Source organism: Seriola aureovittata, chromosome 9 (genome assembly GCF_021018895.1).
Source record: "Seriola aureovittata isolate HTS-2021-v1 ecotype China chromosome 9, ASM2101889v1, whole genome shotgun sequence".
Classification (NCBI taxonomy): domain Eukaryota; kingdom Metazoa; phylum Chordata; class Actinopteri; order Carangiformes; family Carangidae; genus Seriola; species Seriola aureovittata.
Genome location: NC_079372.1, coordinates 11,824,220 through 11,847,929, shown reverse-complemented (window position 1 = coordinate 11,847,929; position 23,710 = coordinate 11,824,220). Strand labels below are relative to the sequence as shown.

The 23,710-nt window shown below is 39.7% G+C and overlaps 1 protein-coding gene across 1 annotated transcript; it reads right to left on the bottom strand.

The window, feature by feature from the left end:
* Positions 1-3,937: 3,937 nt before the first annotated feature.
* Positions 3,938-21,970, bottom strand: rbm38 (RNA binding motif protein 38). Its single transcript, XM_056385908.1, has 4 exons — positions 21,528-21,970; positions 19,886-20,009; positions 17,505-17,559; positions 3,938-5,496 (listed from the first exon to the last, which is right to left on the bottom strand). The coding sequence occupies exons 1-4, from the start codon at positions 21,747-21,749 to the stop codon at positions 5,145-5,147; spliced, it is 753 nt and encodes a 250-aa protein (XP_056241883.1). The 5' UTR covers positions 21,750-21,970; the 3' UTR covers positions 3,938-5,144.
* Between the last annotated feature and the right edge of the window lie 1,740 nt (positions 21,971-23,710).

Below are 23,710 nucleotides of genomic sequence, written 5' to 3'. Positions count from 1 at the left end.
TTTTGCCATACTATACTATGACGTTGTTTGGCATTTATATACCTCACAATAGTATTTCATTTGTTGCCTTACCTTACTATGACCTTTTATGCCTTAATATACTTTGACTTTTTTAGGACCTTTTATGCCTTACTAAACTATGATGTTTTTTTGCCATTTTTTGCCATACTATACTATGATGTTTTTAGGACCTTTTATGCCGTAATATATTATGATGTTTTATGACATTTTTAGGCAGTGCGTTACTATGTCATTGTATCCCTTATGATATTATGTCATTTTTATGACCTTTTATGCCTTAATATGCTATGATGTTTTTTTGCCATTTTTTGCCATACTATACTATGACGTTGTTTGGCATTTATATACCTCACAATAGTATTTCATTTGTTGCCTTACCTTACTATGACGTTTTTATGACCTTTTATGCCTTAATATACTTTGACTTTTTTAGGACCTTTTATGCCTTACTAAACTATGACGTTTTTTTTGCCATTTTTATGCCTCACAATAGTATTTCATTTGATCCCTTACCATACTATGACATTTTTATGACCTTTTCTGCCTTAATATACTATGATGTTTTTTTGCCATTTATTGCCATACTATACTATGACGTTTTTTGCCATTTTTATGCCTCACAATAGTATTTCATTTGATGCCTTACCAAAATATAAAGTTTTTATGACCTTTTATGACTTAATATACTGTGGTGTTTTTTTGACATTTTATGCCATGTCATACTATGATGTTTTTTGACATTTTTAGGCATTACTTTACTATGTCGTTGCATCCCTTATGATACTATGAGGTTTCTATGACCTTTTATGCCTTAATATGCTATGATGTTCTTTTTTTTACATTTTTTGCCATACTATACTATGACGTTTTTTGACATTTTTAGGCATTACTTTACTACGTCGTTGTATCCCTTATGTGATACTATGACGTTTCTATGACCCTTTTATGCCTTAATATACTATGGTGTTTTTTTGACATTTTATGCCATATTATATTATGATGTTCTTTTGACATTTTTAGTCCTTAGGTTACTATGTCATTTTATCCCTTACAATACTATGACATTTTTATGACCTTTTATGCCTTAATATGCTATGAGGTTTTTTTGCCATTTTTTTCCATACTATACTACGACGTTTTTTGGCATTTTTATGCCTCACAATAGTATTTCATTTGATGCCTTACCTTACTATGACGTTTTTATGACCTTTTATGCCTTAATATGCTATGATGTTTTTTTGCCATTTATTGCCATACTATACTATGATGTTTTTTGACATTTTTAGGCATTACTTTACTACGTCGTTGTATCCCTTATGATACTATGACGTTTCTATGACCTTTCATGCCTTACTAAACTATGACGTTTTTTTGCCATTTTTATGCCTCACAATAGTATTTCATTTGATCCCTTACCATACTATGACATTTTTATGACCTTTTCTGCCTTAATATGCTATGATGTTTTTTTGCCATTTATTGCCATACTATACTATGACGTTTTTTGGCATTTATATACCTCACAATAGTATTTCATTTGATGCCTTACCAAAATATAAAGTTTTTATGACCTATTATGACTTAATATACTATGATGTTTTTTGACATTTTTAGGCATTACTTTACTACGTCGTTGTATCCCTTATGATACTATGAGGTTTCTATGACCTTTTATGCCTTAATATACTATGGTGTTTTTTTTTACATTTTATGCCATATTATATTATGATGTTCTTTTGACATTTCTAGGCAGTATGCTACTATGTCATTGTATCCCTTACGATACTATGACATTTTTATGACCTTTTATGCCTTAATATGCTATGACGTTTTTTGACATTTTTTGCCTTACTATACTATGACGTTTTTACAACCTTTTATGCCTCAAAAACTATGACGTTTTTTGGCATTTTTATGCCTCACAATAGTATTTCATTTGATGCCTTACCTTACTATGAAGTTTTCATGACCTTTTATGCCTCAATATACTATGGTGTTCTTTTGACATTTTTTGCCATACTATACTATGACGTTTTTTGGCGTTTTAATGTCTCACAATAGTATTTCATTTGATGCCTTACCTTACTATGACATTTTTATGACCTTTTATGCCTTAATATACTATGACGTTTTTTGCCATTTTTTGCCTTAAAAACTATGACGTTTTTTTGCCATTTTTATGCCTCACAATAGTATTTCATTTGATGCCTTTCCATACTATGACGTTTTCATGACCTTTTATGCCTCAATATACTATGGTGTTCTTTTGACATTTTTTGCCATACTATACTATGACGTTTTTTGGCCTTTTAATGTCTCACAATAGTATTTCATTTGATGCCTTTCCATACTATGAAGTTTTCATGACCTTTTATGCCTCAATATACTATGGGTTTTTTTTGACATTTTTATTCCTCACAATAGTATTTCATTTGATGCCTTACCATACTATGACATTTTATGACTTTGTATGCCTTACTATACTATGACTTTTTATCACTTTTTATGCCTCACTATAGTATGGCTTTTTATCACTTTTTATGCCTTACTGTACTTTGACTTTTTATGCCATACTATACTGACTTTTTATCAATTTTTATGCCTTACTAGGCTATGACTTTTTATGACTTTTTATGCCTTATTGTACTTTGACTTTTTATGACTTTATATGCCTTACTACATTAAGACTTTCTTATGACTGTTTATCCAATATTGTGCTATGACTTTTTATGAGTTACTATACTAGGTACTTTTTATGCTCTTTTATACCTTAGTATACTATGAAGTTTTTATGACTTTTCATGCCTTACTATACTATGACTTTTTAAGACTTTTTATGCCTTACTTTACTATGACCTTTTATGCCATACCATACTATGACTTTTTATGACTTTTTATGCCCTCTTGCAGTTTGTCGTTTTTCAGAATTTTTTTGCCTCACTATACTATGACTTTTTATTCGGTACAATTGTATGCCTTTTTCGGTCTTAACATACACTTTGTTGTTTGTCTGCCTTTTTAAAACCTATTATACTATAACTTTTTATACCTTACTACAGTATGACGTTTTTATGACTTTTTATGCCTTACTATACAATAATGTTTACTATACTATTTCATTTTTATGGCTTTTTATTACTTACTATACTATTACTTTTTATGCCTTACAATACAATGACTTTTATGCGTCACCATACAATGAGTTTTATGCCTTACTCTAGTATGACTTTTTTATGCCTCACCATATTATGACCTTTTTATGCCTTTGTATATTATGACTTCCGACACATATATGACATATATGTCCCCATATCAAGAGTTGTGTTACCACATGTGTCACGTATAAGAGGATATATAATCATGACATACATACATAATCTGGATATATGAAGGTATAAGTTTAAATTAACATGCTTATTAAAATTCTATATTTGTATTTGATTTTTAAAATAATTTATTATTAAATTCAAACATACATGTTTATCTATTATATTTACATATATAATATGAACGTATACTGACAGGTTTTGGGATGTAACAAGTCTATAATACAAAGAGACATACTTAAATACATGTTTGTATTCGCTAGACATATATGTCAATATATGATATTGCTTGAATTTCTAACAGGTTTTATATGTAATTTCTACATATATGCTATTCTTATGCTATATATATTATTTTACTTCATACTTTTACTTCAGCATTCCTGAATGTAAATTCAGAACTTATATGTTAATAAACCGTTTGGTTGACAGCATCAAAAAGTCAATGTCCTTGGCTTGGAGGGATGGCTGGGTTTTTGCGTCCCTACATATGTTGAGACCAAACCTATGCCCATGTTAGATCGATAGATAAAGCAAAGGAAAACCGCGGATATTAACCACAATAACTATACTCAGAAAACAGTAGCATGTCTTTTTTTGTTTCGTTTTTTAGAAATATTCATTTTATTTTGCATATTTGTTTTAAATGTGATGTATGGCTTGGGTCATGACTACTAAGCACTGAGAGACTCCAGTACTATCACTAACGCATTTGTCTGTATTCTGCAAACAAAAAACAAAGAAACAACTCTGACCAGTACAATGGGCTGGAGAAGGAGCTTGGTCCTCACACTTGTTTATACTGCATCACTCTATTTCTCTGTCATTCACATACACACAAAAACAGACACCAAATACACTCACACACATTCAGCAACAACATATACTTCTTGACACCTACATCCAAACACATTTACTTGATATGTATTGACAGCTATGTAATTTAAGTATCATAAAACCAAATCCAGACTCCTTTGCTCCAAAAGTTACAGGTCACATATATCCTAATAAGCGACTGCAGGAATGTCATGTGATGACTATTATGTTGTAAGTGTTAACAAATTCTCTCTCAGTAGCAATATAAAAACAATATACCAGTGTTGTCGACCTTATTCATGCTTATATTTCATCATCATAATTGCATATTCTGTTAAACTGTGATTATCACCATGTAATAACTTGCCAGCGGTAGACAAAGGAACAAAAGGGAGTACAATAACCATTTTGTTCATTTGAGATGAGAGACAAATAAAAATGACAAATTGAACCAGGTACGGAGAGAGAGATCTCTAAGGCCATAGACAGAAACATAACCTTGACGAGGAGGTAATTGGACCTGCGTTTCTGAAAGAGGAACTGGCTCCCAGCTTGGCTAATGTCCAGAATTCAGCTCAGTACCTTTGGAGAAACTGCAGCTGCAGCATCATGTCAAACAGACATATTTTTTATAGTCTTTGCCGATGCACTCGCCAGCACTCAAACTGCCTCCAACCTCTGCACTGAGGGTCAACGGTAAGAGGCAAAAGTCCAGAAGATTACCAGTCATCTCATTCTAGTCCCTGACTTCTCCCATTTATGAAAAACATTCAGATCGTATGCTGATGACAATAGCAATAAAACATTTATTACAACAATAATATATATAAAAAAACAGGAATGAGAGTGCTTTCTAAAAGCCCTTTTGATTAAATCACACCCTCTTCCTGGTTATCCAGTCTCATCCTGATGATGCCACAGCTCCACAGCCAAACAGTTTTGAATCGTCATTTCAGCAGCTTCAGCTCCACTCAGAGCTGCTCACTGCATGCGGTCAGGCTGGTGCAGAGGGTAGTGGAGGAAGGCCTGTGGGGCGGCAGACACAGCGGTGAGTGCAGCCAGAGGAGGATGGATGGCAGCCGGAGGCGTCGCGGATGCAGTGAGAGTGGGTGCCGGCGTGCCGGGGGAGAAGCTATAGCCGAGGTAGCCAGCAGAGGGTGACGGTGAGGGGGTGTAGGGGTACTGCTCCAGTCCTGTAGGGGCGTAGTGGGTGTAGGCGGAGCTGTAGTCCAGGTAAGGGGAGGCAAGCGCTGCTGCTGTGGGGCTGAGCTGGGACTGCAGCACCAGGCTGGGCTGGAGGAACGCCTGAGGGTAGACGTACTGCTGGGCCAGCCTGAACACACAGAGAAAAACAAGGGTTAAGACCAGAGAATGTGAGTATTTGTTGGTTTTCCAAGCCAACTATTACAATAAACTATTATAAAGAAATGCATACCTTATATGCCAGCTTGGACTCTGAGAAATTACAAGATCAAACAATTAATAATTTAATCAAGAAATGAATCAGCAGATTAATCGACGATGAAAAAAATCATAAAAGATGTAGCTGATATTTTAATTGACACCGAAGAATAAGAGATTGTGTTTGATACATAAAAAAAGGACAATTACACACACATAGGCCTGACCTCATTCATACCCACATCTGAATATCCGATGGCAATGTCAGAGAAATCTGATTTATGTGTGTTCGGAGCTGCCACTCCAGAGTGTCTGGGTGAGATCTGATCTGGTGTCATTTAAATGACAGTAACTAGAGACAGACACATGTTGCACGTTTAACATAAACAAACAGACAACAGTTTCCTCAGTAACTGCTCCCTTTCTTTATATCCCACATATAGAAACCCTGAGTCCTCCTTTAAGAGCAATTAGCAGCAGTGTGGCCTTAAAATAGACCTTCTCCCTTGTGTTTAAGTTTAATTAGCACACTGCCTGAGAAATTAAAAAAAAAAAAACCACTTTGTTCCACATGAAAAATCAATATCATTAAAAGTGAAACACTGAATAGAAAATACTTTTGATCACAGTTGGATATATTTAAAAAAAATAAAAATAAAACAGTGATCTCTGAATGGAATGGCTCTGAAACACATACATACCCACAACCTGGCACAACAGATGCAGTGTATGACATCATTGGTACTCATTGAGCAATAATGAGAGGAAAAAGCGCTCTACTGTCCTCCTGTATTCAGTCATGCCCTTGCCTGAGGCTGCTCACTTAACCTGAACTGCCTCAGTTACATCTGGCAACAGCAACAGTGATAATATCAGAGGAACTAGGTTAAGTAAAAACAACAGAACATGACAGTATTTAACACTTTCAGTCCCGTGATTAGCGCCTACAGTCAAAGCCATTAACCTGCGGTAACCTTGTCACTGAATCTGAACAGGTGATCAGAGTTGCGAGAGGCGGCCTGCTGCTGCTGCTTACCCCTAAACAGAGCGAGGCAGGGATCAGGTGTGCTTACACAACAAACACTGAGACTGGGCCTATTCACACCCACTCTGCTGTATACACAACACACACAGACACACACCAGTATGTATAGTATGCCTTCCATTGTATTCCAATGCAGTGTTAATTTATTTAACCTTACTTAACTCTTCTCTAAACTTTTTGCTTTTAACCATACTGTTTGCTGTCGAGGAACCACAAAGTCCCAAATACTCCTGTGAAATTTCTAATTGACCAGCTTGAAAGTTGGATAAAACATTTTGTCTGAAAACACCAATCTCTGTGTTGGCTTGTTTCCATAAAACCCAAATTAAATCATACTTAAATATTATATGTATTTAACCATGAAACTGGTAGCATCTTTGTGCTAAGCAAAGCTAAGCTAACCTGCTACTGGCTATAGTTTCATGTTTACTGGACAGACATGAGAGTGGTATCAATCTTCTCATCTAACTCTTGTCAAGAAAGCAAATGAGCAAATCTCCCAAAATGTAAAATAATTCCTTTAAACTATGTGAAAATGCCATAGTCATAGTCATACGCAAAATTTTGGCCAAATTATATGTTTTGTTGATTTTTGAAGTGAAACGAAGTAAATTCCACTCCTCCAGCGAAGACAGATTATAGAGGAGCTTTTCTTCAAAATATTAATGTACTGTTACTTTCTATTTCATGGACTTATATAAGAGAAAGTCATTACTTAGTAGCCCCACCTTTGCCAACTATTGAGTCTGGGGGTTGCACTATTCTGCTTTACGGTTGTGTGGCCGCCATTTGCAGAGCAAACACTGCACAGATAGGAAGAAGCATGGATTCCAGTAAATATCAGCATATTCTGGATGCAAATTTCCTGCAGTCAGTCAAGACACTGAAAGTGAAAGAGGCTGGTTGCTACAACAGGACAATGATCCCAAAGCAGACTTAAAAATCCACCATGAACTACTTCAAGAAACAGAAGCTGAAGCTCTGGAACGTCCCTCAAAGTCTCCTCACTTCACCATCATTGAAAATATGTGGGTAGATCATAAACATTGCTGTGTGTGAAAGATAGCCAGCTGCTACAAAAACCATTTGAAGCTGTGATATCTACCAAAGGCGGGGTTACTAAATACTGACTAAGTACAGAAATATTACCAGTAACATGTACTAAACTTATCAAAAGTAAAAACACAGAAAAGTAGCCTGTGACTGACGTATTATTACATATGACATTATTTGATCGTTAATGCTGATGCATCAATATGAAAGCAGCATTTTACTGTTGTAACTGCTCAAGGGTGGTTCCCAACCCAGGGGTCCGGCCCCTCCAATGGGTCACAAGATAATTGTGTGGGGTCTTGACATTTTTCTAATCTTTGTCAAAGCCCAAAACTCTGAGCCCAGACTGCTTTTTGTGTAAGAGATCACAATCCAAAGAGGTTAGATACCACTTCTTTAATCTTTAATAATGCAGTTTATAAGCTTTTCATCTGTTTTGTAAAAGCTATAGCCATCAGATAAATGTAATGGAGTAAAAAGTACTATATTTCTCTAGTGGAGTAGCATTAAATTAAGATACTAAAGTATAGTACAAGAACCTGTACTTAAGTACAGTAGTTGAGCAATGTAATACATTTTCATTTTAAAAGGCGCCTTGAAATGAAAACATAAAATCAAAAATGAAAATCTCCATCCAGACAAACGTTTTAGCTCTGTATCAGAAATTATCTCTGTCCATACCAATCCATCTGAAAACACATATCATATGACCATTCACGTACACTGGGCTGGCACTTGCCAATGTAAACAGGAAACAGGTTGTCTACTCAGCAGGTGGTTGCTTATTGCAGAAAATACTACAGATGCAGAACTGTAATGGTGAAAAGTAAGACCAGAGATTTCTTTTCTTACTGTGTATATGGCGGTCAAGGTGGCAGAAAACATAGATTGGGAGAAGGATGTGTCATAATTGTCTGCATTATCCTTTTCAAATGTCTCAGTTTCTGCCTTTCCAGACTAAAACCCCAAAAATCACGCACACTGTCTGACTCGCAACACACTTCAAGACCTTCATCAGACCTTCATTTGCCTGACGAAAGTCTAGGATCAAAATGTTGCATTAAATTTTTTGTTGCAGAGTCAGACGATGTGCAGAATTTTTTGATTGCTACTTTGGATCCACTGAACCTAATCCTACGCACCTGCCTCACAAAATAGATGTACAAAGTGTTCTCCTGCTTTGAAACTAAAATGGGACACCAGTGTTTCCAAAAGTCTCGGTTTTAGCAGCTCCAGAACTCTGGAGTAGTATGGACGTCTATCAACATCACCCTTTTCCAACTGAGCCTTGTCCTACTGTAATAAAATTCAATAAAAAACACATGACTAAACCACAGATGCATTAATCTCTCATGTTGAATAGTTGACTCCATCGCTCATAGCGAGAAGCTGATTGAGAAAATAAGTCTTGGCCTGGCCAAGAAGGCAGCGCCCTGATAAAGATAAAATCTATACACTGATGACATACAACAACATAAAGTTAAAACAAAACTGAAGCTAGTGACGCCCCCCTCCCTACTCCTCTGTATCCCTTCTCTCCTTGCTCACTCTGTTAGTCTCTCCCAGAGCAGAAGTGCAGTGTCATTCCCACGGCTGTGTGCTGCTGCCTGCCTGCACCGGCCTGACTGATCCAATGTGACAGTGGCATCGTACGAGAGGGAGCTGTGCCTCGCCTCTCTCCTCCCCGTGCCTGGCATCATCGCTGGCTGTCAAACACACATTTATACATACACACACATACACACACACGCACACACACACACACACACACACTCACACACACACACACACACACGCACACAGGGGGGTGTAGACAGACGAACACTCATACATAAATTACAAAGCACACATGCAGAAAGAGTGAAAAACAGGCCTGAATGAAAGTATGAGTATAATACACAGTTAACAGGTCGAGTGTAGTCTGTTATGCAGCTTAGAAGACGATATGGATAAGTGTGTGTATGTGTGGGAGTGGGGGGTTCAGACATGGCAGGGCTAATTGGCGCAGCTGCATGGGCGTACGTTCACTAACAGACCCATGAGAGCAGAATAACCTCCACTGACTCCCCTCTCCCTCCCCTCTCTGGGTTTACTCCCTCACCGCCAGCTTCCTCTGCTGCAGTCCCCCTCACTGTCCTTCTTCAGAACCTGGCAGCAGGATAAAAGAGATAGGATATACAGAGAAAGAATGAAATAAAAGTAAAATAAAAAAACATCCGCAATTTTTTTTAGCGAGGGTCGAGGTCAGGGCTCCTTGAGTGAGGAATGAGCGGGAGGGAGAAGAGAAGGGAGAGATGCTGAGAGGTGAAGGATCAGCCATCATATCCTTCATGCCTTAGGACAGCCATGCTTTTAATAGTTCAGATGAGGGATGTGACGAGGGTGAGTCAGTCAAAGATACAAACACACATTCATGGAGACGCACACAGATGACCCTCCGTCCTCTCTCCATGAACACACACACACACACACACACACACACACACACACACACACACGAAGCTTGAGGGAGGGTGAGCGATAGAAAGGCCAACATCAGCGCTGGACGCTCAGCTCTCATGTCAGCAATCAAGAACTGCACTTAAATTTGATTAATGCAAATAGGCTGTGTGATAAGGAGCATTACGTTTACTGGATATTATCATGGCAGTGAAAGTCATGACAGTTTCAGTGTGTCTTAGATTGTATGTGCTGAAAGTGTAAATCTTGTAAATGACATTAATAAACATAAAGACACTTGTATGTTTGTTGCACTTGAACAAATAATAAATAAGGTGAAACAAATATATAAAATTCAGAACATGATTTGCATTTGATTTGAACACCCTTTTTGAAAATAACAAGAATTAAGCTGGCTTTGAGCTGGCTTGGCTTTGTTTGTCACTTTCCTTTGTTGTCTGCACTTGACGTGTGCTACTAAATTCTCCTTACTGTATGATTTCTCTTCAGCCAGCATCAGAACTTTCTCTTTGCTCTAGTTTGTTTCTTTTTTTGTTTCCATTTTTAGTCAATTTCCCATTAGTTCCTCCCAGTTTATCTATCAGAAATATATTAGATTGTTGTCATTTTCACATGTTAATTTCTATTGGATATATTCAGGATTTCAAAACAAATAAAACTCACTTAATAAATAAAAAAATGGATTTGCATAAATAACCTTTGATGCAGCAGATTTTTTTTTGTAGCCTTCCCCAGATCTGTGCCTCAATACAATCCTGTTTCTGAGCTCTGCAGGCAGTTCCTTCACCTCATGGCTTCGTTTTTTGCTCTGATCTGCATTGTCAGCTGTGAGACCTTATAAAGACAAGTGTGTGTCTTTCCAAATCATGTCCAATCAGCTGAATTTACCACAGAAACATCAAAGATGATCAAGAGAAATGGGAAGCACATGAGCTGAGCTAGATTTCAAATGTCACATCTTCAAACCAACCCAGAAACCATCAATTTACATTGATATGAAACAGCAAATCCTTACAATTGAGAGGAACCAGGTAACGTTTGGCATTTTTGCCTTGAAAAATGACTTTAATGACGATTAATCGCATTGTGCCAGCTCCAGCTCTGATCGTACATGTGCTTAATCAGATCATTAATCATGTGATTCAGATTCAAACCAAAAAATTAGTAAATCTTGGATTTAGACCAAGTTTCATCCAGTTCTGAGTCAGCAGCTGTTTGTTAAACATCAAGCATATGCAGCTGCTTCACAGTCAAAGTCTTCTACCACCCTGCTTCCTGCTTTTCTCTTGTCACATTTCTGGCAGTAGAAACATTGTTCCTGAGAGCCGCCTGCAGCCAGAGAGTTAATCTGAAATGCTAAGTCACTGCCGGTTATAAATTGGCCTCAATCTGTAATTGTATATTCTTATGTATGTTCTTATCATCATCCGTTTATGTCTCCATAAAGCACTGCAAAAGGAGGAGCAGGAGCTGAGTTTAGTGTTGAAAGGCACATTAAAAAAAAATGCAGATCAAAATGTGTGTCATCTTTAACAGACAGCTGAACAAAGTGGGAGCTTTCAGGGATATGAACAGCTTCTAACATGATCTTTTAAAAAAAACATTTCAAATTAGGCTTTTCATGCGACAGAAGTGCCTCTCCTAATTGGGTCCCTGGGTAAGAGGAATATACACCTGAGGGTTCGCCATCTACCTAAACCCCCCAACACACAGAGAGGAATAACTACAGGCTGAGAGAGAGGAGGAAAGAGAAAAATAATTCAGAGGGGGAGGAGGGCAGACAAAGAGGAAACTGTGAAAAAACAAGAGACGTAATGTGGAGAGAAAAAAGTCGAGGATGTGAACATATTATAGGAGTCAACATGTTGGCGCCCAGAGAGGCTCTTTTATGATGCACTGATGTTTCACTGAGGAACATTTTTCACTCGACCATAAATGCATTTCACACACAAAAATGTCATGTCTACCACCAGCCACAGGTGTGCTGTTAGTCTGTGCCCCACCCCCACCACCCTCCTCTCTGTTCCCACTGTCTGTCTCAACAGGAAGTACCCCTGCCACTGCCCCTCCACCTTTCACAGCCTCACCAAACATCCATCTCCTCCTTTCACTTTCTTTCAAAAAACAAACCAGAACATTAAAAAAAAAAAAAAAAAAAAAAAATCTAACTTCTGCCAAGCAACCACATTGGGCGCTAAAGGCAGACCAGACAGCAGGCAGCCATGGGCGACAGATGCCTCCCCCCTCCCTCGAACGAGAACCCCCCCACACACACATCCCCCCTCCTCCCCCTTCCCTCCCTGTCCCGACTCAGCTGTAACTCAGAGCTACATTTGGCATCAGCTCGTCCTCTGTCATCTTAAAACTTAAAACAAATACGCCAAAGCAGCAGACTGAGTTCTGCTTTGTTTGAGTTTGCCTTTGTTATTTGCTGCTTACTGTGTGTGAGTAAAGAGGCAGCGCCATGTGTGAGTGTCAGACCCTGAAGCCCCCAGGGAGCCCCACAGCAGTGAAGACGGAGGTGACAGACAGATTTAGAGAGATTTTATGTTTAAAGGAGCAGTCTGACATCTTGGTAAACACGTAAATACACTTTTGTGAATTAGATGGGAAAATTGAAAAGCTTCACTTAGATTGGTAAAAGGGGGGAAACAGCTGGTTTGGCTCTGCCCACAAGTATAGGTCACTGATTAACATACTGTATCTCGTTTAAAATGATAATTACAACGCAAACAGATTAGACAAAGAAGATTCAACATGTTAATTGGTGGTTTAAATGTGCTGTTAAGTCGGTCAGTATCATTAGGTGTTATTCATCATGAGTGATGAGTTTATTTGGGAGTTAATGTAAGTGTTATGTGACATAAGAACAATCCACTTCTATTCCAACAATTTATTACTATTTCTTTGGCAAACTCTTGTGATTTCTAGGACTTCACCGACACAATCTGCCAGATCTGCAGGCTGGTAGTACCGGTCAGATGTGACAGATCCACATTAAGTACAGTTTCTTCCTCTATGACAGTTATACAGTACAATTCAGTTTAGCTTTTGTATTTATTTACCTTTGTTGTTTCTTCCTGTATCTAACCATGTTTCGTGAGTTTGTGTTGACTTTGAAATGCTATTGTACTGTCTTGAATATCTGTCTCCATTACAACATGTTTTGATATCTATGGAACATTTATATATGAATTCCCTGTATACATAAGTGTGTATTTGTTGCACAAAAATAATAAAAACAAAAAAGTGACAAAATTTTAGCAGCATGTGACTTTACATAAAATGATAACAGTGAGTGAAGTAAAGAGATAAGGAAAAAAGAGCACTGGTATCAGGCTCATGAGAGAAAACACTGGTTTGGTACATTTGATGGTGAAAAGGCTCTTATTCTTTATCAAGTGCACAGGCCTGTTTAGACCTTGAGCTATTTCTTTTAGATGTCTCCTAAAAAGAAAAAAAACTCCTTCACTTTGCCAAGAAATGTCTGAAGCTGACTGCAGTCATACTGATCATGTCAAAGACACATCGAGCCTTGGAGCAGAGAGATCTGATCTGGACACATGCGCCCTTTGCATGTACGAAAACTGAAAAACATAATGGATTGACAGGCCGTAGGTTTATTTATCCCTTGTTTAAAGGTGTCGTTTTTGTCTGAATTGTATTTGAATTTAGACAAGAGGCTGCCCAGATCTTTTCAAGAGGCAGCTTAACCTCAGGTGTCTTCTTATCAGCTTGATTCACTGTGTTGGATAAAAAAACGACTTCAGTGATTTTCTACACTTACCAGAATGACAATGACAAACCACAAAGAGCTTGATTTGCTGGGTGTTCATTTTATATGCAGGTGGAGTGAAAAATACAGATGATGACAGTGGCAGCAGTTTTAGTTTCCTGTTGTGAAGACGTGAATAAGCCATTCACTCAGAGTACAACACCTCTTGCAGCTGTGCTGTGCTGAAATCTCCTGAGGTTACAGTTGTTAGTATCGCTTCTTCTTCAATAATTCTTCCCTAAACAAACCATCAACAATGAAACTGAACCAGGTTTACAAGATGCATCGTAGACTGATTGCTTGGTTGGATTTCATGTTTTGTTGAAAAGGAAAGTGAATGTGTGTAGTGCTGAAAGGATTACACAACACACTGAAAAAAAAATTGCCTGGATTCACCGTTTTATATAGATATATATATATCTATATATATATATATAGATATATATATACAGACGATTTGTCAGCTGATCAGAGAAGAATCAACAAATGACCTGACAGTGAAAATCATCTCACACTGCAGCAGCTCCTGATGTGGGTTTGTTCAAAGAAATCAGAGATGCATTTAAAATGACTGTCATTGTATTACTTCAAAAATAAAAGGTTTATGGACTGTTTCTAAACATTTTATAAATAGTTAAAGAAAATAAATTACTTTCACATTAATATTTTAACTGGTAGCTTGATGGCTTATTGTAAAAAATCCTCAGCAACATTTCACTGAATTCTTCTCCGCTTTAAAAATAAGCCATAAAGTCTGCAGTCACCTCATGACCTGTCAACCCAAACATTTATTTATGCTTCAGAAGAGCTTATTACTGGTCTGTAGTAAAGCATTAATAAATCACCTTTGACACACCAGTAAAATTACTTATTGTGTGCCTTGTTGTAAAATTGCAGCAGCTTGTGGAAAAAGGTGAGAATCAATTTTATTTAAAAAATCAGTAAACTTTATATTATTTTCACAATTAACTGATTAATTGTATGTACGACTTGTATTGTCCAACCAACAGGCCAAAACCCAAAGATATTCACTTTGCAATGACACGGAGCAGAACAAAAGCCTCCTAGGTAGATAGCTTAAACACACAACGGTTTCACACATCTAAATGCTTGAGTGTGCAGGTGTTTCTACTCTAAAAGACAAACTGCCATCCTGTGTGTGTGTGTGTGTTTGCCTTTCAGGCGTGTTAGTTAGTGTTGGTGTTACAGGTGATGCTTTCCCTCTTTCGTGGTGTCAAAGCTGCGATCCTCCCTGCAAGCAGAGATTAAAAGAGTGAGTCCCTCTGCCTCGAATGGCCGCCCTCACTGCGGGAGGCTTTCAATCAGCCCATCATCACTCATTCATAGGCTCATCTGGGTCAGCCTCAATTCCCTCATCACTCATTCAGAAATTGAGGACTGCAATATTAATAGCACTCAGAACAGTTGAGGTTTTTAATGGACTTTCCTGTAGCCGCAGGATCAGAACTTGTCGTCCTGCAGCAAGTCAGTTCGAGGAGATCTTTTCCAAACCACCACATCCCGTGTGTTTCTTAAAATACCTCTAAAATACAGAAGAGCCGGTCTGTAAAACTTACAACATGAGTTTTCCAGAAAGAAACCGAGCACTCTTTTCCTAAAATAGCAGATATTTCATTTTGAAATGACATTTGCAAAGTCGACAGCACTCCCACATACATACATACAGAGAGCTGTGACACCGGTTGACAATATCCTTGTCTAAGATCACCTAAGCAACAGTGATACACCGAATATCTGAGTCAAGCCTGAGTAAGTGCTGTCAGGAGAGTTGGCCATGCTCAGCTTACACAACAAGAAGCTTCTGGGTTCGACCTACAGTGTCTCTCCACTGTCTGTAGCAGCCCTGGGAGTGAATCACCCTCCATGCTTCACTCAAGGACTGAGTCATTAAGGTTTCCTTTGGTGCTCACACTGACACTCAGGGAGACTGGATGAGGAGGTGGGCGCCCTTCACATGTAGATTACAGTCAGAATCCAAGCAGGTCGTGCTACTGAGGAACTACCACCACTGTTACCATTCTGCTCTCAGGAGTGGGCAATATGTGCAAAACCCTTTAACACTGTGGACGTCGATTTATACTGCAATATTGATATAAACATAATGTAATGTGATATAGAGACTGTTTTCGGATTAAATAACCAAACAGGAATGTCTGGGACTAATTCAGCTAATTAAATACCTGGCAAATCAAGGCACTTCATCTCTTTTAGGGCTGCATCTAATAATTATTTTCACTATCGATTAATCTACCGTCCATAAAATGTTTGAAAATGGCAAACAACGCCTGTGAAAAATTTCCATCAGATCATCGCATTTGAGAAATTAGAGTCAGTAAGTATCATTTATCATTGCAGCTCTAATTACATTTACATTACATCGCCGGTTAATTATCTGTTCGAGGAAATGATGGGTTACCTCTGTGACTCAAGCGCATGCAAACACATGAGAGGCACAAACTGAGGCTAATATTGTCCATGAGGCATCAGGCATGTGTCGTACTTTAATTATATTCTCCATGGTAACCCTGTTCACACTCTTTCATCCTACTATGTGATATTTCATAGAGCGCTGGTAGGCTAAGCACAGCTCACATCTATGTAGGTTCTTCATTGCTTGGTCTCATTACTGACTAGGAGACTGCAGCCGTGCACTCATTTATGTTCATGTTCTTTCACTCACTGTGATAGTGAGCCGTGATCACAGGGAACTAAAGGTCTGCAGTGGATCTGGCTTTGCTAGATGTGTGTCAGTCTGTCTCTCCTGAACTTCCTTAACATTAGCCTCACTGTCTGCACAAGAAATCAAAAGCTGCCCAATCACAGTTCTTGCATTCCCCACGTAGTTCTGTATCACTGAAGTCCAAATGTTGCCCTGACGTGTAGTAACGTTTCTGAGGAGAAGCACTTTGTCTCCGGCTCAGTCTACCTCTGTGACCCCTGAACAAATCCAGCCCTGATACACCCAGAGATATTAAGCAGATGTAAATATAAACGACACAACAAAATCTCGGACAGTTGACTAATTCATATTGCACCATGGTATGTATTATGAAATCACACAACCCTACATCCAGTCATTATGCAAAACATTGATGCAACAGCCTCTGTGTGAAGAAATAGATGAGAGGTAAAGGCAGCAGTGTGTGTGTGCGCGTGTGTGTGTGTGGAGAGGAAAAACAGAAGGGATGGATGGAAGTTTGACCAAAGGCTGAGGCTTGTTGCCTCAGTGAAGCCCAAGTCATGCATGAGTGAAATTCAGAATTGAGCTTCTCATGTGTTTAATGGACCAGAAAGACAGAGAGACAACAGAAGACAGATCCAAATACAATGTACAGATAAAGATAAGGAATGTGTGTTTGAATCGTTGCAGAGTTTTAACAAGAATCATTTGTGCTGTGACAACCACTGGGGCTTTTTCTTTCTCTCACACTGCAGAGTGTCACTAACTACCACAACCCAAGTGCAGAACAGGGAGTGAGCGCTCACAAATGTCAAGGACGGAGGAGTGAAATGTATTGTGTTGAAGAGGAGGAGGCAGGTGAGGGAGAGAGGTGGAAATAGAGGTATTGATTCTTCTCCATCTTACCCATATTGCCTCTGAGCCCACGTAGGATGGACTTGCTGAACTCCGACAGAGAGACCTGCAGACAAAGACAGAGAGAGAGAGAGAGAGAGAGGGAGAGGGAGAGTTGGGATATTTTAGCTATCGGCAGCACACACAACGAAAGAGATGAGCAGACAAGGACAGAGCCGATTCTCTCCCTCTCTGTCTGTGCGTGTTTGTCTCAGATGTTAGCATGTATACCAGGCTATCAGAGACGGACAGTTATTCCCTCAGCATACACACATGCTCCAAACACTCACACAAATAATGATGCACTCTCTTGCTCACAAACATCTGTGACCTCGCTGCCTCCAGAGTTCACCGGGAATCAGCTGAGGCTGAGTAAGAAAGGAGCAACTTCTCCTCCTCCTCTCTGCCCCTCCTCTGACTTTATCTCTACATTCCTCCAGCTATTCACTCCTCTGTTATTTCTTCTTTTGCTGTACAGCCATGACTTCATCAACCCTCCTCTTTTGTTCGAAACGCATATCGACATGCACATTTTCTTTCTACCAGGACAAAGAGGAGACAGACACTCTGTTATTTCTCACTCTTAACAGTCCCATCCCCTCTTGCTCTTCTTGTCCTCTCCCTCCTATTCTCTCGCTTCTCTCAGACACAATAACAAAATACCAAGCGCTGCCATCTCCCATCAGCTGCATGCTTGGGGAGTTGCGTCGCAGCGCTGGCCCAGGAATAAGGACACACAGTCAGTTGTTGTTGGCGCCGCTGTTTGTCAATCACACCTACACTCAACGGTATTTCAGCTAGTGAGCTTTAAATGAAGCAGCGAGGGAGAGCTGCTGTCAAGGTCTGGTGTGCACTGAAACGTCGGAGAGGAAGCACAAAAGCATGTACACTGGTAAAGCCCCGTGGCATGAAAGCTGTGCATTAACTCAAGTACACAGAGGGCGAATGTATGGTGGGAATGAGCAGAGACAGTTGGCTGGGTGATGAGCACACCAGTGGTTTTGCATGTTTTATTCCACCAACCTCAAATTATTACATTTATTTATTGGTTTTTAGATTCGTTTCCTATCTTCCAGGCAGCTGTTGGTTTCAATTAATTTCAGTGACGCATAAAAACAAAAAGGACAGACTTGAAAGTCCATCACAGTCACGATTTAGCTGCCTTTATTATTTTTTCATCAAAGTTACATCATCTTCTTATAGTTAATTTCCATGCACACTAGTGCCCCAGTTTGAGTCTCATCCTGATACTTTGATACCTGATTACTCATATTTCTGTTTATTTTTCAATGTACTAACTAACTGCATAAGCTGATGACACACCTGCAAACTCGGCAGAGAAAAAGCATAAACGTGGACAAGGTATTTACATACGACATTATCTATTCTAGTTTCTTTTGGAGGATTCCATCTACCGTATCCAAGTTTCTGAAACCAGGATATTGTGTTTACATGTGCAACACATAACAGAGAAACTCAAAACTCATCATACCAGGATACTAATGCACATGTAAACACAATCAGTATTGTTGCAAGCAACGAATATTATGATTTTCCTGCTGGTGTATCACTTCCTGCGCTGTGTGGGATGCTGGGACATCCCAGATGTGAGAGCAGCATCTGAACATCAACTGTTAATACAAGAATGTAAAAAAATCTTTTCATGTCACAGCATCCGTGTTGTTTGTCTTCCAGGTTTAATCTCCCCAGAGTGTAATGTAGTTTGTGAATGTTGTGCATTTCTGCAGCTGAAGTGTTGGATGTCAGTGTCACTAAGCAACACCATTAAAAAAGCAGAACATTTTGGTGACCTAATGGTTAAAGACACATATCATGCAACTCCAGTGCCCCATGTTTGCTTCCAGCCGAGGATCATTTTTGCATATCATGCTCCTCTCTCTCTGTCCATCTTTTCTATCTGAAGCTACAGAGTCAACTTTCAAATAAAGACAAAAATATCAAAAAATAATCCAAAACTGTCTCTTCTCTCAAATTCATTACTATTTGATAGAAGCGTAACTTTGACCTAGATCCAGAGGACTGGATATTTACTGTGGAGGGTTATAGACCATAAGTTTCATCACTTTCAATCACTTTTGTGAAGCAGGCACCTGGTCAATAGTCAATAGTTCTCTTATCATTGACAAATCACTTTAAGACCAACACCAACAGTGAATTGATCCTGTGACTATTATTACTACTGAACAAGTGTTGTCAGTGCGGTGGGAAACAAAGGGCCTGGGAATGAAAACCACAGACGGGGTAGGGAAGAGTATTCGGAGACAGATCCGAACTACATGATTCTTATGTATTTGGGTAAGACATGGCAAAAAACAACCCACTGGTATGTCCCTATAGATCCTGTGTGTTTAGCAGTGATCGAACACACTTACTTGTCTGCGAGCTGCGAGGCTTTGCTCCCAGGTATGCCAGGTTCACGTTGGCCTTCCTGCCATCGATGATGGGGTTTGCATCTTTGCACGCCCGCTCCGCTGCCCCCCTGTCCACCATGGTCACCTGTTGACAATGGAACAGCATATCTGATTAATATCACTCTTCAGGCTTCATAACTGCATCATGTGAAAGCTTCTGTATCCAGTGTGAGGGGAATGATACCAACATGAGCGCTCCGATGAAGCAAAAGACCCAGAGCAGGGCGGCCCTGAGGGAGCCCTTTGTCTCTCCTCGAATGATTCAATCTTTGAGTCGAATGCGTGAGGAGACACTGACTCCACAACATGAAGGGAGCAATCAGTGTGTTTTACTGACTAGTAAAGTGGAGCGTCGGCTGTGTGTGAGGTTGGATGTGGGCTGATATGTAGGAGGCAGACTTGTTTTTTTTTTCAGACTGGGCTGCCAAGGATGAGATACTGGAATCTACCTTGAGGGAGTGAAATGAGGAGTGGGCAGAAAGCAGTGGGAAGGGGCAGTGAAGGTTAAGACACACACAGCGTGGCCACATAGAGGCTTGCAGACAGCTACATCACCAATAAATGGGACACTGGAAATGAAACTGCCACGCTTGCTTTCATTTCACAGCATCAGACTCTGGACTCTTATGCAAACAGAAGCAAGTGGATGGTTTGAAATCGTTGGTGTTGGAGAAGCTGCTACTACGAATTAAGAGCGCCCAGGGGGAAGTTAGGGATGAAATGAGCACGGCGTCCCAAAGCAGAGAAAACAACTCAACACACACACACAACTCACCTCAGCTGATTGACTATGCAGAGGTAGAGATAATTTGAACTGCTTGAGGTCAGTCTAGAACACATTAATCCTCCTCTCCTTATTTCGCTTTCTCTTTAACACACAAACTCACAGACGCTCATATAAACAACCAAAACCATCCAAGCAGAGGGGGGAAGGGCTGTGAGGGAGGAAGTCAAAATGAAACTACTGCAGCCTTATCTTGCAGAGCCAACTGACATGTCACACCTCTGTGACCAAAGACTAAACCCCCCCCCCCCATCAGCCACCATCCCCCTCCCTCTCTCTCTTTCTCACACACATACAGCAGAAACTGAGACATCTGTCCACAGCTGCAGCAGCTTATTACCAACTCAAGTGTATCTGTGTGTGTGTGGTCTGTGTGTGTGTGTGTGTGTGTGTGTGTGTGTGTGTGTGTGTGTGCTCATTTGTACTTTGGGGCAGCAGAGATAATTGATGACACACTTATAAAATATAACCTGCTACTCATGCTTCGAGCATGTGACTGCCACCACCAGACACACTGCACATGGCTGCTGTTTGAACAAAGTGCCAGTATGTGCAGCCACCAGGGCCCAGAAAAAAAAATGCTGCCGGAGATTGTGACACTAAGTAGGAGATTTAAAAAGAAATATAATTAACCACAACGATAAGGTCGCTTTAAACTCATTACTGGCTGCAACAGACATGATCAAGTGCGTTTTCAGCCCCCTGACTATCTAATTAAGTCAGAGAGGCTGATAAAACCTTAATTAAAACCAGCATTTCTCTCTCCGTGTGTTCACAAGTCCACATTTTCTTCTCCTAGAAAGCAGTTGATGAACTTACGAAGCCGTATCCTCTGGATTTTCCCGTCTGCTTGTCCGTGATCACCACCGCCTCGTCGATGTCCCCGAAAGTCTCGAAATATTTCCGAAGTGAAGCATCGTTGGTGTGATAAGGCAACCCGCCGACAAAAATCTTGGTGTAAGTTGTGTCTTTCTCCATGGTGGGGTGCATTATTTCTAACGGAACCCCGACGAGCTGACCTAAAAACAGCGGTGAACTCATGCGGCTTGAAAAAAAAATAGAGGCAGAATGACACAAAGAGAAACAAGAAAGCAGCGGAATAACTTTACGCTCCTCGGCCACTGAGAGGCTATAATAACGATAACAGTGCGTCCATGGCTTATCACGCAGTTTCTAGATGCCTCACATGTAGCTTTTTGGATGTATAGTCCTCTTGACAGGTGTCTCGGACCCTCTTGTCTCCTGTCCCGGAAAAAAAAGCAAAGTCTTTAAGCTTCGGTGGGCGCGTCTTGCGTGCGCCCACTCTGATCTGGTCCAATAGGCGAGCGGTGCGTCTTTTCCATTGGCGCATCCCGCCTCCTGCTCCACCCTGCTGCTCTCTCGCACACTCTCACACACACACACAAACACACACACACACACACACACACACACACACACACACACACACACACACACACACACACACACACACACACACACACACACACACAGGAAACCCCCACATGGCAGCTGAAATACTTAACTGTCAGTGAAATGAAGAAACAGTTGAATTATTTGAAATCTAGTGAAGAGCAGAGAAGATACTTGTCATCAAAACATGATTCATGACCAATCGCGTCTGTGAGGATTAGGCCTATTTGAACATGTATATTTGTAGAGAGGCTGTGAAAGCTCTGATAAGAACAGTCAGCTCATAACAAGTCAATACAATCACAGAGGAAACTGGAATTTTGTAAAATTCCCAGAATCAGTTTGTACATTTTTGCACTGAGGTAAAATTAAACGCCATGTGCCTCATTGTATTGTATGGTTTTATCACAATATGATTTCAATTATCTATTTAATTATTATTGTTTATTACTTATTATTAACACTTATTATTATCATTATTATTACTAATGAGCTGCTGGAGCTTTCCCTAGGATATCTATCTATCTATCTATCTATCTATCTATAACTTTAACCACTACACCAGCTGTTTTAGGTTTTATCTGAGCAGATCCTTGGTCTGACACGACCTGCACTCACACAATATTCGACAAATGTTGGTTCCCACAGTTAGAAGAGAATGAGGCAAAACACTTTTTGAATACGATGTTCCTTATTCCTGGAATAATTTACAGGAGGATCTGAAATTATAAGAGCTGTTTACTGTGGGGAGTTTGGGTCAATTTCAGAGAATTTCAAAGAAATAGCTTTTCACTAAAATCGTTTTAGAAAACTGTATGTTTTTTATTCTCCAGGCTTTGAGCTTCAGCACATTTAGCTTGATATAAAATAATGGATATTACATTAAAGTGCCAAGTCTTAAAGAGCAAAAGGATAAATCATCACTGCAGAGATTTATGGAGATGGTGCACTTGCTGGCAAAATTCATCCCAAATCTCTCAGAGGTGTCTGTGCCACTCAGAAAGCTACTGGAAGGAGAAACCATCTGACACTGGGAGCATGAACAACAACGGAGCTTCACACGACTGAACGAGCTCGTGAGTAACACACCAGCGTTACAGTATTATGATGTTGTAAAGCATGAAACAGTCTCAGTGGATGCTGGTTCAGGTGGTTTGAGAGCTGTGATCCTGAAAGAAAGACGACCTGTGGCTTCGAGCTCAAGGTGACAGACTGCGAACACTGATATGCTCAGATTGAATAAGAGCTGCTAGCAATCATATTTGGCTGTGAAGTCAGATCACAACAAACCACTGGAGGGTCACTCTACAAAGCTCCAGCTAAACTGTAGAAGATGTTAATGAGACGGCAAACATGCAGCCGACAGGTGACAGCAGACAGGAGGAGGTGTTGGATGTGAGCTATATAGTTCAACAGTTTCCTGTGTCAGAAGAGAAGCATCAGCAATTCAAAAATGCAACAGAACACGATGAGGAATGAGGATGACTATATACTATGGCATACTCTGACGGACTGTTGTACAAAAACTCAGAACTGGTAGTACCAACGGATATGAAAGAAGAGGTGCTCAAGAAAAAAAAAGTAAAGAA

Coding starts and splice junctions, on each gene's coding strand:
- rbm38 (XM_056385908.1), bottom strand. CDS start 21,749: ATGAGTTCACCGCTGTTTTTAGGTCAGCTCGTCGGGGTTCCGTTAGAA. Junction 17,560..19,885: donor GCCTCGCAGCTCGCAGACAA/GTAAGTGTGTTC, acceptor CTTTGTCTGCAG/GTCTCTCTGTCGGAGTTCAG. Junction 5,497..17,504: donor TGGGCTCAGAGGCAATATGG/GTAAGATGGAGA, acceptor CTGTGTGTTCAG/GCTGGCCCAGCAGTACGTCT.